This window comes from Streptopelia decaocto (assembly GCF_964273445.1).
Source record: "Streptopelia decaocto genome assembly, chromosome: 3".
NCBI classification, from domain to species: Eukaryota; Metazoa; Chordata; class Aves; order Columbiformes; family Columbidae; genus Streptopelia; species Streptopelia decaocto.
Window position 1 is genome coordinate 77,265,712 of NC_138656.1, and position 12,927 is coordinate 77,278,638.

Genomic DNA, 12,927 nt, shown 5'->3' on the forward strand with positions numbered 1-12,927 from the left:
AGGCTTCAAGCTCTCCCCTGTTGCCATAGCGCTGCTGGCTGAGGAAGAAGAGCGGGGGCTGGCAGGCTGCCTTCTGCAGGGAATCTCCTCAGCTCTCGCATCTCCTCGGGAAGGACACCACGGGAAAGCACCTCATCCCGTCCTCCTGGTCGCAAGGATATCCCGAAGGGACAAATAGCACAGAAACTCCGAGGAGGCGGTGGGGAACTCCCCTCTCAGAAACAACCAAAGCTCAATCCCTGCTCTTTCCCTCCTCCCCGCCATGCCGTACACAGAGGCAGAGGTGTCAGTCTCTGGGGAAGCAGCCGGAGTTCTCTCGCGGTTACAGACAGAGTCACTCCACACTTGGACTAGGCTAAATCCAGACAAGGTCGGTTGAGCACGGCAAAAGCCTTCCTCACTCTCTCTTCCATCTAACATTTTCCACACTAAAATAAACTAACTAACCGCTCGCTACCTACTTCTAACCCTCAGAGATGGGTTGGCGACAATTCTTTTGAAAGACAAGCAAAAGCATGCCGCGATGCAGAAGCGCACTCATACTTGGCTGCTACAAAGAGTGGAGTGAGCACAACCCGTTAGCCACCTGTGTGACCAGGAGGCAGTTGCGAAGGGAAGTTAGCCTGGACAAATACATGTATGTGCGACCATGTCACAGGCGTCGAAGTCCTGCTACACCACCCTTCAGTCTCGAGATTATTTATTATTCTAATCATTATCAAAACACTACTCCCCAGGGCCCTGTAGGTACACCAGACTAACAATTCAGAGAGAATGATCATCTAGAGGAGGAAAGCTCACCTCCTGCTAATGATGTGGCCAGGAAAATGTTTGTTTACAGATCTACCCTTGAAAGTAATTCAGACTCATAGAGACCGGTCCTTGGCACCGGCTATGAACCCTGGGTTGTGGTACTAATCTCATGGCCATGATTATGGCTCATACTGAATGCAAAATAAACCCCGCAATGATATACGGACCCGTTTAGCCATGTCCAAAGAAACAAGCATTCCTGAAGACGGTTGCTAAGAGCAACGTGCCTTAAGCACCACCTTTAGACTACACGGAAGCAGAAAATTAGTACTACTAGGAATTCAGCACACGAGATCGGTAACAACTTGGTGACTTTTTAATCATTATCCACCTGCCCCACCACATAAAAGTGTGTGCGAGCGGGGGAATTTAAACAAAGATACAAACCGAGCCACTACTCCCAGGCGAAGACGAGAGCTTTCAGTGCCCCATAGAAAGGGATGTAGCGGCTGCTGCCAGCTTATCGCGGCTAGCGCGAATGCGGGAGATCCGTGTCTTCTCCCTCTACCCATGCTGTCGTAGGCACAGAGGTTGCCGCTTGTCTGGGGAAGCAGCTGTTCGCCTGCCCCCTCCTCCGCTACCCGCCGCGAATCACCCGCGGGCCGCTGCGCTCCGCCCGCGCTGCCCGGGCGGCTGGCAGGGCGCGGGTGCGGGGCTCCCACGGCGGTTCGACTCGGAGGACTCTCCCGGATCGCACAGCCCCCTTCGGACGCGCAGTTAACTTTCCTCTGCGTCCTGCCCTTCCTCACTGCGAAACTTCTACAGGGGTTGCAGTGGCTGAAAATTCCCCCTTCACTTGCTTTGTTATACACACGTACACAGGCGCGCATCCACAGGCTGAGATGTTAAGATTAGTTTCGTGGTTCATCTGGAATAGTCTTTAAACTGCAAAGTATTCTGCTCTCCTTGAAATTTCATTCTGATCTATGACTTTTCTATCTCTCTTTTTGTTTGTTTGTTTTGTTTTCGGGAGCAGGGGGAGTGGGGAACTCGTACAACTTTCCTCGCATAGAAAAGCTGTGGTTTCGAAATGTATCGCAAAGGCTCTTTCATGGCCACCGCTCAAGACATACATCATCTCTTCTCTAACCCTACACGCCACTGAAGTGGCAAGCAACTAGGCTGACGCTTCAAGGGAAAACAGCCTAAAGGTCTCAAATCGCAGCTTCGAGCCCACACGGGATCGGCTCGGATGGATCAGAGACGGGCGGCAGAAACTTAACAACTAGTTGACAGGTTTTTAACGGATCGAGCACCGTATTAGCCAAGCTTTCCACTACTATGGAAACAAAAAAGGTACATTTCGAGGAAAGAACACAAGCTGCGCAGAGACTTAGGCAAAAACGTTTGCCAGTCATTTTTCTCTCTATTGTTATTATAATTATCATCATCATCATGCCGTTACTAGGGCTACAATGAGCTGCAGCGACAGAAAAAACACACATCAATTCATCCCTCCGGATGCAAAATTAAGAGGGACTTATGTGCCTGACTCCGATACCACGTCCCAGCTCTCCCCCAACACCCTCTTCTGAGTCAATCATACGAATATCGCATTCCAGCTTAAATGCACAATGAAAAAAGTCTCGGGAAATCTTACCAAATCTTAATACATGTGTGGTTCCTTGAGAATATCCAATCCACAGTAAGCAAAGAAGGAGTCTAACGGTGCATCTGAAGACTGAATTAGTTAGAATAGGGGAAATAATCTTCATGATGTTTCTATGCACACACGCGCTGCCTCACTTCCCCCTTCTAAGCCGTCAGGTTTCCCGGTAGGGTGAGAACGAGGATACGTAAACTGATGGCCCTCAGACGCGATCACGGCATGGTCACAGAGAGAGGAGAGAGTCTACGCTTCCCAAACCCATTAGCAATCCCTGCATGTTCTTCATTCACTGCGCCAAGGAGCAAGCTTCAACTGCAAGGAATGGTGGGACATCCATGTTAGTCGGGGGAGAATCCTTGAGAGATCCAAACACACACAATGTCCAGCCGAGTAAACCTGGGAGGCAAGAAAGGAGGAAAATCAGTAGGTAATCCAGCTCGGGAAATCACTGAGGTATCGCCACATAGCGAGAGTCAGTGAGCACCAGCCGTTTTACTGGCGAAGCTTTTGCCGTGCTCCCATTCTACTGCACTGCTGCACAGCTTCTGACGCGAAGCCAAGATTAAGTGAGAGAAATTGAGATAGCTCTTCTCTTCTTAAGGCTGCCTGCCAGACAGCCTTCCCAATTTCTATTATGCAACCGATCTGATCGCCTAGGGTTGTCGGAGGGGAGAGGAAAAAAAAAAAGCAAAAAAAAAAAAAGCAGCTCGGTTTTGTTTACACGCTTCTAATTGTTATTAGTATTTCAATTGTTCTGAACAATAGCTATAAGGATCTGTAGCGGGTGAGGAGGGGGCTATAGGGGAGAAGGGAATCGGTTGTGTAAAAATCAATTCATGCATTTTAATAGCTGACTGCCTGGGTCGAAATCACTTAGCTTTAGAGTTGTGAAAGAGGAGGCTGACAATAAAGTCATGCAGGTTATCACAGTAACGTTTAGGCTTAAAAAAAAAAAAAAAAAAAAAAAAAAAAAAAAAAAAACACAAACCACTTGATATTTACATTCACTGACTTACGTTAAAATGAATGAAATAGGGTACACGCTACGGCTTGTATACTGACTGTCCTCAGGAACTTGCTCCGGACCAGGTGATTACGGAGCACCAGCCTGCTTCTGTAAGGTAAACAGGAATCGGCAGCGCTAGAACAGCCTTGTTGAATGCACAGACTTGTTTCGCTCAACTTGCTTGAAATTGCTATGTTGCTTAAAAGACAGTAACTTGGGGATTTATTACCTTATGCTTTGCACTTTATTCTGCCACTCCCTTATTTTGCATTCACTTTCTTTTCCTTTGCTGTTCCTTCTTGTACAGAGAGATCTATGTAGTTTGTCATTTTGCAGTCCTCAGCGAGAACAGTAGCACTTCCCAGTTTAATAACGGGATACTGAGTTTGTATCTGCAAATGCAGCCCCAGACTTCCGTCTTTTGACCAGGTGTTCCAAAAAAGATAAACTCACTCTGTCGACTACTTCAGATTTTCCTTGGAAATACAATTAGTTATGTGCCTATATCCATTAAAATACATTGAACCAGGACTGTCAGACTTTGCAATCTAAGTGAAGATTTTGCTGAACCTGCTTAAGCTTTATTACAAATATTAAAAGACAATTCCTAGATTCCTCACCAGGAAAATGAATTCATTTTATTCTAAAGTCCGCCTACAGACATCTTTTGTCTCCTTTATCTCCCTTCCTGGCTTTTATTACTAAAGAAAATATCACTGAGAGACTTCCCCCACAGATACATACAGATGAACACAGAATAAACCTGACTTTACAGAAATAGATACTGATGATGCCAAGCTAATGAGAACACTCTGTGGAAATATCAGAAGTAGAGCATGGCAGAGGTGAGTTACGGTTTATTCTTAAATAACATCTGTGCATTGTGGACATTTAAAAAAGTAACAGCAGCATTTAAATTATAACCTGTAATGTTGGTGCTCTGCATCCCTAAAAGTGTTAGCAATTCACGGTAACTTTTTATCATTATGGCTTACTGATTTCTTCTGCACGCATTTACTTAAAACACTGTAAAACGCTGATGAAAAGAAATGTACATTCTGAGAAGGGATTATTAAACATCATTGATTTTTTTTTTCTTTAAGATGGAGGCATAACTGCAGCGTCAAAAATAAGTATCATGAATGGCTAGTTCTGCAGTCTAGCAAGGAATTCAATCAGACGATTTGACTATTGGAGTACTTTAAAAAGAACACCTAGTGTTAAAAGCAAGGATATCTAGCGACTCCTTCAGTTCACACTTAGAATATCTCCCAGGAAAAATGCGGAGAGATGCTCTTTCTTGTATTTGCTGTTTCGTTTATTCTGGTCTACTGGTTCATATTTTATCTTAGTCCAAGGAGAAATAAAACCGACCCACGTGAACACTGTAAGCATCCTTTTCCTCCTCTTTCCCTTGATGAAGTTGAAATAAAGGACACTAGGTATTTTTAGATATTTTTAGTAGTGAATGCTCAGATGTAGCTTCCTGTCTAAACTGGCTTTTCCTTCTTTCTCTTTTAAAATTTAGTTTCTGTAAGCACATTCAAAAATATAATATTCATTGTCAGCTTTAGTGTAGTAAATAAGACATAACTTTGAGCAAAGTAACTCTTGTTAACAGTCTGATTTTCTAAGGTCTCTTGAAAAAAAAAAAAAATACAGCTACCTGTAATCTAAGCCCAACAAGGCTCCTAACTCACAGAGGCGTTTACACAATATCTGGAAACACAAAACAACCTGCGATTAATTCCTTTTAACAAATATTAAATATACAGCAGCCCACACTGCAGCCCCTGGTCACCTGCCTAAGACTCAGGCCAAGTTTCGTGGTGTGCTCCCCTCCCTCCCCCCCTCTCCCGTGGGAACATCCCGCCACCGCCGGCTGCGGACTCAGCACCGCGGACAGAGGCCGGCACGGCCCCTTCAGCACCACGGAGAGCGCTCCCGGCCCGCCGCGCCCACGCCACCCGCCACCCCGGGTGTCAAAATGCCCTTTTTTTTTTTTTCCCTCCAGTCATTTCACAGCACGGAAAGGAAATTAAAATGTGTTATCGGCTTCTTTAAAGAGATATTATACCCTCCATTATGTTAGCTGGCCAGCTAGTCTATGGCATTTTATGGGTTGGAAGAGTACCACTCTCCTTATCTGCTATCACACATCACGTAATGCTGTGTTAGCAACCTCCCGCCGCTTCTGTCAAACCCTAGCTCCCACCTTGAAGGAAAAGCGTAGTTAATTCAGAATTATTTTCTCTGGAATATCAGTTCCTTATTGAAAAGTAAATCTCGCTAAACATCAGATGTTTAGAACTCACTGGATATTTAGTGACTGAAGTTCACTTATAGACTATACAATTGACTAAGGCCTCTGACTTCACCACCCTAGACTCCTTTTCTGTTAATTGGACTTTAGGTTAATTTCTCCTTCGGATGAGGCAAGGAAAAGGAAGGGTAACCTTTAAAAATGTACTTTTGTCCATCCTCCAGAATTTCAATATGAAAGCAGGTAAATGTTCTTAATGCCTTTCCTATTTCCTTCCCTGTGAGACATACAATTCAACGGTTGGAAATTCCTAATAAAGTGTTATACTGCAGAAACTGGTCTTGTGTTTTGGGGGCTTGTCATCACTGTTACATAGTTCTTTTCACATTAAAGTCTTTATGAAACTGCACTTCACACTACAGTGATCAGCAACTGGGAAATCTACAATTCTTTGGCTATATGTCTTGATTCATTTTACATTTTGGTAATCTATCATAGAAATGGTGGTAACACATCTCTAATACACAAGGACAATGTTCATGTGAAGCTGATATGAAAAATTGTATTCCAGCTGTAGGCAGCGATGGGAGAATAGACAGCCTAAGGCCTTTAAATCTTCTCTGGGTAATAAAAGACTACTAAATTCTTTAGGTATGTGTCAAGTATAAATAGTGATCTCATGTACATAATGTTTCATTTCGAAAGGGGAGATATGTGAACCTGATTACCTTATTATATCAGGCACTTTTTCCTTCTGATCACATTTTCATGTGTCGTTATCATAATAAAAGTTAACCCAGTTCCAGCTAGCTGCCACCTACTGGGATGTATAATTTTATCCTATTACTTTAAAAATGAAATGGCTTTCATTTTCAGGTCATAGCTGTGTCTCTATGTACCTATGATAAGATTTTTATACCACTCAACCTACTGTTTTGTCATCTCTCAACAACAACTGATATAAATTTAGTGTGTATACAACATATGGTCCACAAAGCTTTGTTTCTTGGACGTTTTTCGGCAAATCCATGCAAACACTTCAGATTCGCATGCCATCACAGTCCTCCTGCTGTTGCAATCTGGTATGAGGAGAGCCATATCTTACTTCAACACCTGACCAGCCTCTCCAAATCTCTAGAAACAAATATTAAAGCCTTTCTGACAAAGCAGAAACACAATCCCCCCTTTTTAAACCTTTGACAAAGTATTCAAATGAATGTTGATATAATCATGTAAAAACACATTGCGGCCCAGTTGCACTTTACTCCCAACAACTATAAAACCCATGGGTTCTCCTCTCTCTGTTATTAGCTCAGCCTAAATTTACAATCAAGTTTCTGCTGCATCTATGATTAATGACATTTTAAGATGGTAACTAATTTTTAGCCAGTGGGAAGACATGCATTCTAATTAACAAAATGAGTATGCAACAGACTTAGTTGTCCAGGCACTTTTGGGTATCACAGCAATGCACTTTCCCAGCAGGTTTTAAGCAGCAAGAACAAACATTTACGACATTATCAGCCTCTCGTCCCTTCAGTTTGCTATGGGGTCGGGGAAGCTCTGAAATATTTTGGCAAGAGAAGGAGGATGTTTAATACTTTTCATGCTCTACTGTCCCAAAAGCTTCTAAGGAAAACATGAAGAGAGGTTTTCATTATAATGTATTCATTCCTTTCCAGTGCGCACACGGCTCTTGCAATCATGCCTCCACTCCATAGGCAGGAATGTCTCTTGCTTTACACAGAGAGTGCCAGCGCCCTGGCTCGGTTAGCTCTCCCAAAGAATGCTGAATTTGTTCAGAAATAAATGACAGGATTGCCGACAAGCTGAAAGAGGGGCTGGCTGCACCGTACGGTGGGGGCCGGGAAGGGGCAGGAGGAGACCTCACGGAAGCGTATCCTGTTATCCACCCACAACTCTAGCGAAGTTAGAGACCGTCTCCCACCTTCGCTACCCCATGAGGGTTGGGGGGGATATCCTCAAGGATGCCGACTCGGCCGCCCAGAGCTCGACCTGCGAGCAGCGCTCGCCTTGTGGTAGCAGCTGCGGGCTACCGCGGGAGCCGGCCGGGGGCATCTAGGGGCTGCTCTGTTCTGCTCTCTCGCCCCCGCTTCCCACCCTTCCATCCCCAGCATGGGAACAGCGGCGGCTCTGACGGTGTGGAGCAACGCGGGGAGGAAGAGAGGAAGGCGACAGGTTTGCCTACCTCATAGGAGGGGCAGACCCGGGCGGCAGGAGCCGGCCATCCCAGCAGTGCTCGGGTCCGCCAGCTCAGCGCCTGCTTTTGCATGGAGACACCTGGCCAAAAGACATCGTGGTGTGCAGCTCTGGGTACAACGCGGCTACGGTGCATTACTCGCCGCCAGCCCTCTGCCCGCCCCCCGCAGCCCCTCACTTTCATGCAACCCCTCCGGCCGTGGCGGCCGGCCGGCGATCCCGGGACATCCTCCTACCTTGAGCTGCGGGCGGGGAAGCAGGGAGGGAGAGGAAGGCGGAGGCGGGGGGAGGAAGGGCGGTGGCAGGACGCCGGGGACTGCCCGGGCTGCGGTGCAGCCGGCGTCCGGGCACCACTGACAACGGCGGCAAGCGGCGGCCGAGCGACGGAGGGAGGGAGAGAAGGAGGGAGAAGTGGGGGAGGGATAGAGGGAGGGAAAGAAGGAGGGAGGTACGCCTCCCGTTGGGAGCGCTGCACAGCGCCCTTTAAAGGAGCAGAAACCAACTTCCTCCGCGGCCGCCGCTCCAGGCTCCCCGCAACGCCAAGCCCCGCCACCGCTGCCCGCCCGCTTCTCCGGCCACCGGGCTTCTCAGGCGGCCGGCGAAACAGAAGCGCTCCCGCCTCTCGTCTCCCCTTCGCCCGAGGGGCCCGAGCTCGCCGGGCGGCGAGTTTTTAGGGCGTTAAAAGTCCGAGCTCTTAATCGGGGTTCTCGAGCCCGTTTCGTAAACACCGGGGATAAGGGGAGGTGTGGACCCTGCGCCTGTACAAAGGCGCTCAGCGACCCCTGCCCGTCCCCGTTTTTCCCCCTTGGGCACGGGGATAAGCAGAGCGCCCCTGCACCAGCCTGCGGGGGTGCTAGAAAAAGTGCGGGTGCCTTCGGCTGCTTCCCGACTCCTTCCTCACGGTGAAGCCCGTCCGTTCCCGCTTCTCCCTGGGCTAGCGGGGACTGAGCTCGGGCACTTTTTCTCCACTCCAGCCAGGCTGGAAGTGGGGAGAAACCTCACGAGAGGGCGAGCAAGGAGGGAGAGCGTGGTGTGGGTAAAGAAGAGCGAGCGTGACCCGTGGGAGCCGCGATCGCCTCTGTTCCCCTCGCCGCCTGACTTTCTTCTACCCTCCTCAGCGGCAACGCTGAGGGAGGGGGGCTCTGATAATAGAGCCAAGGCCTCCCTAATGAGCTGGGGTGTGAAATGTAGCCTCCTCCCCCTTCCATTACAGAATTGCTAATGCTTTCCTCGCTCGCCCAGACCCACTCTCCCCCGCAGTGCCGCAGGCGTGTTGGTGTTCTCCCTTTCTCCCCATTTTGTTTCACGGCTCGGACGTGCCTTGAAGGGCTGCAGGATTTCCCCTGCGCCTACTCTCCTCCCCCGCCCCACCCTTTCCCCTCCCCTCCTCCCAAACACGCAACCTTCCCGAGGTCTGATCTCCAGGCAGACGTGCCCGTCCCCTCGCCTTTCCTTCACGGAAAATTTCCGTTCCCGGATTCGCGGGGGAGTGCTGCCCGCACCCCAGAAAGGATGCGCCGGTATTGTCCCACTTCATCTGCTCTAGCGATCTACTAGGGAGCCCTGGTTATCGGAGGACGGGGGGGTTCGAAGAGCGTCGAAGAGATGAGCCTGGGGCGGGTGGGGGTTGGTGACTGAAAAGCTCCTATAATTAAGTAAACAGCAGAGTTGTTGTGCGAAGTAAATAAATAGTCAATGATCCCATTGTAGAGCCGAGCGCAGGCGGCACAGACCGCGACGGGCTCGCCGCGATTGGGTTCTGGCCGCTGTGACTTGCAGCTTAATCGGCCCCACAGCACATCCCTTAATTACTTGCAGCGCACTTCTATGGCCGACAGAAAATTCATTAGTCAGTTCATTTGCCTGAAGCTGTAATGGAGATAACTCTTGTGAAAAACAAACGCGCTACTAAAGCAAAGCGCTTCACGCCACTTTAGGAGGTAAAGGGAGCTGGGGAGGAGACACTACGCCAGGAGTAAGCGGGTTGCTTGTGGGGCAACTGAGAGGTGAAACGTCACAAAAAGCTGAGCTCTGGGGGGTCCTGCAGGAGGGAAAGAAATTGCGGGGATCGCTACGGGAGTGACCAACTGATTCCCGTGATCTCCGGGAAGGGTGAGGCGAGTTAGCGCTGTGGGCAGGCAAAGGCTGGAAATGTGTGAGGTCAAACATCTGTGCAAGCAGTGACTCGGTGATTCCGTCCCCCTTCTTTTATCTCTGACTGCATTTGTGCTGTTACTATTCAGAGTTTTCTGACCAGAGCACAAACACAGAACAAGGCAAACATAAAAATATGTCTTTTTCTAAGATGAAAGAACACAAGGCAGGGGAAGAAAAGGGATGTGGCATTTCAGTTTCCAGAATGGTTCTAATATTGCAGATAGATTGTGTAATACCCTCATGTAATAATTTCACCTCAACTACATTAATGCAGAGTCTTTTCCCTTGTTGCCTGGGTTACATTTCTGTCCAGACATGGAACCCTCAATGCTTTCCTCAGCCAACAACAGTTTATGCAGAATCAGGTCCTCCCTCAGGAAAGAAGTTCCCAGTGTCACCAGTGCTGTTACCAACACATATCACTTGGGATATTTAGGGACTTTGCATATGTCTCATTATTACTCAATTGAAGAAAGTTGGATCAAGAAAGCCTAAGATCACACTGCAAGTCAGTGACATAATGGAAAGGTACTCTGAGATTCTCTTTTCTCAGGCTTTGACTAGTGCAAAACCCCATCATTTCAATACTGATGAAGTTTCTTGTTATGTTTCTTCCCAGTTACACTGTGGGAACTTTGAACTTTATCATTATTTGCCACTAGAAAGAAACTTATAGGAACACACAGGCCCAGTTTGTCAATATTCAAAATAAGGGGTATCAGAGAAATTATCACACAAGGTCTTGGAGTCCTACATAGAGGGAGAAAAAAAAATTTAAAAAACCCACCTTATTTGCTTGCTTGCTTCTTTCAAATTTATGGTACTTTTTTTAATTGAGTTTGTTGTTGGGTTTTGTTTGTTCTTGTTGTTTTTTTTTTTTCCAGAATTATTTCTAAATATATAGAATGAAATAATCTGAGCTTATCACATTCCCATCCCATTAGATGCATTTACACCTTGAAGTTGGAAATAATGTAAACTTGTAGCCTAATTCCTTTAAACCTTCCAAAATTAAATTACCTAAGGATGACAGATAAATTCTCTCCCCACATGAATCTGTCACTAGTACTCAGTATATCTGAATATTTAATACTTTTTTCTTTCCTGCTTTATCTTTCAATTTGGGTCAGCTATGATAAAGTAAACACTGACAGAATTTTAGATCTTTCAAAAGAGTTTCAGTGGAATTTTTTGAAAATGCCAGATCAACAAAGACCCCAAAAAGATGAAAATAATCTCTTAGGGGATTCTGGATGCCGAGGCTTAACAGCCCTAAACAAATTCCATCCAAATTAATGACCCAAATCTGAGTACTGACACTTATTCAAGATGAGTGGTTCACAGGTTTTGCCCTGCCACAGAAAACACTGAAGCAAACTTTTGGGGCTTCAGATTGCACATAACTGAATATTTTGTTCCTGCCAGATGTTGTTTTATTTTTTTGCCCTCTTGCAGTTGTGAACAACACTGGGTGGTCTTTCAAGAAATATGTGTCCTACTTCTGTGGCATAGGGACATCTGATACAGCTCGTGGGCAAAGAAAGAATTGTTGTCATCACTTTGGCCAAGCAAAATCCTTGCAAATTTTGGCTCTTCACAGCTGCTTGCAGCTTTTAATTATAACCCTGTATACTTATATTCCTGGTCAAGCTGGCTGCATGTATCAAATCTTGTTCCTTCAAACAGGAGAAAGAGTCAAAGCAGGATGGAATAAAGCAAAAAAAAAAAATCTTTAGAGTAAATAAAGCCTTGTTCTTGTATTATCCACTTGAGGGAGACTATGAGCCACAGGTTACATTCATATGTCAGTTTGATGGATCATATACAAAACTGAAGTATTAATTGATGACGTATTTGTACCCATTGTGTGTTATTGTTAATTTTAAAAGTACTGGCCTGTGTAACGTAGCAGATATGTCTCTCATAGCAATTCATCAACTTGTATCTGACACTTTTCCTCTCTCTCCTTACTGTATGGGATCAACTAATGACTTTCACTAATAGGTCTTAGGCAAGAATGTCTAAAGTCTTTCCAGGTGATATCCCATAACTCTAGAATTAATATATCATGTTTGAATAACCTGGCCTAATTCAAGACCTACATGTTGACTCACTTTTTTTTTTTTTTTTTAAGAGATACAGTAAAGTGTATTACATTACTAAGAGGCCTAAAGTATAACACTACTAAGAGCCATAAAGGAACAAAAACTTTCCCTCAGTCTGAATACCTTTGGAAATAGGGTATGGCTTGGACATTTAATTCTATTTTTGTTGGTGCCAGTCACAATACAGTGTACAACATTCTCTATTAGACTACATTGCAGCCTTCCCATGAAGGCTTTCACAGCTTAGCAATCATTATTGTTATCAAAGATTCTGATGTTTGCCTTAAACAACTTTATGGCAATTGGCACTCACCACTCTTCCTGTTACCTGCAGAGTACATAGAGGCAAGTTTATTCCTTTCTTTAAAATCACCTTCTGAACATGTGAAGAAATATTATGCAGGAGGCTAAATGTCAGTCCTGTCTTCAAGAAGGGCAAGAAGGAGAACTCAGGGAGCACCAGGCCAGTCAGTCTCACCTCAGTCCCTTGGAAGCTGATGGAGCAGCTAATCCTTAAAACCATTTCCAGACACATGAAGAACAAGAAAATCATTAGGAGTAGTCAGCATGGATTCACCAAGGGGAAGTAATGTTTGACCAACTTGATAAACATTTAAAATTAAGTGACTGGGTTGGTGTATGAGGGGAGAGCAGTGGACATAGCCTACCTCAGTAAGGATTTCAACATTGTTTTCCATAAGATTCTTGTAAATAAGCTATTGATACTTGGGCTGGATGAGCAGACAGCGAGGTG

The 12,927-nt window shown here is 46.0% G+C and overlaps 1 protein-coding gene across 1 annotated transcript in view; it reads right to left on the reverse strand.

Annotated features, from left to right (window-relative positions):
- Positions 1-2,528, reverse strand: part of GRIK2 (glutamate ionotropic receptor kainate type subunit 2) — a gene marked incomplete at both ends in the record, with an annotated part of 377,447 nt that extends 374,919 nt beyond the window's left edge. Inside the window, one exon of the mRNA XM_082047176.1 lies at positions 2,414-2,528. Coding sequence (XP_081903302.1) covers positions 2,414-2,528 — 115 coding nt within the window. The remainder of the gene's footprint in view (positions 1-2,413) is intronic.
- Between the last annotated feature and the right edge of the window lie 10,399 nt (positions 2,529-12,927).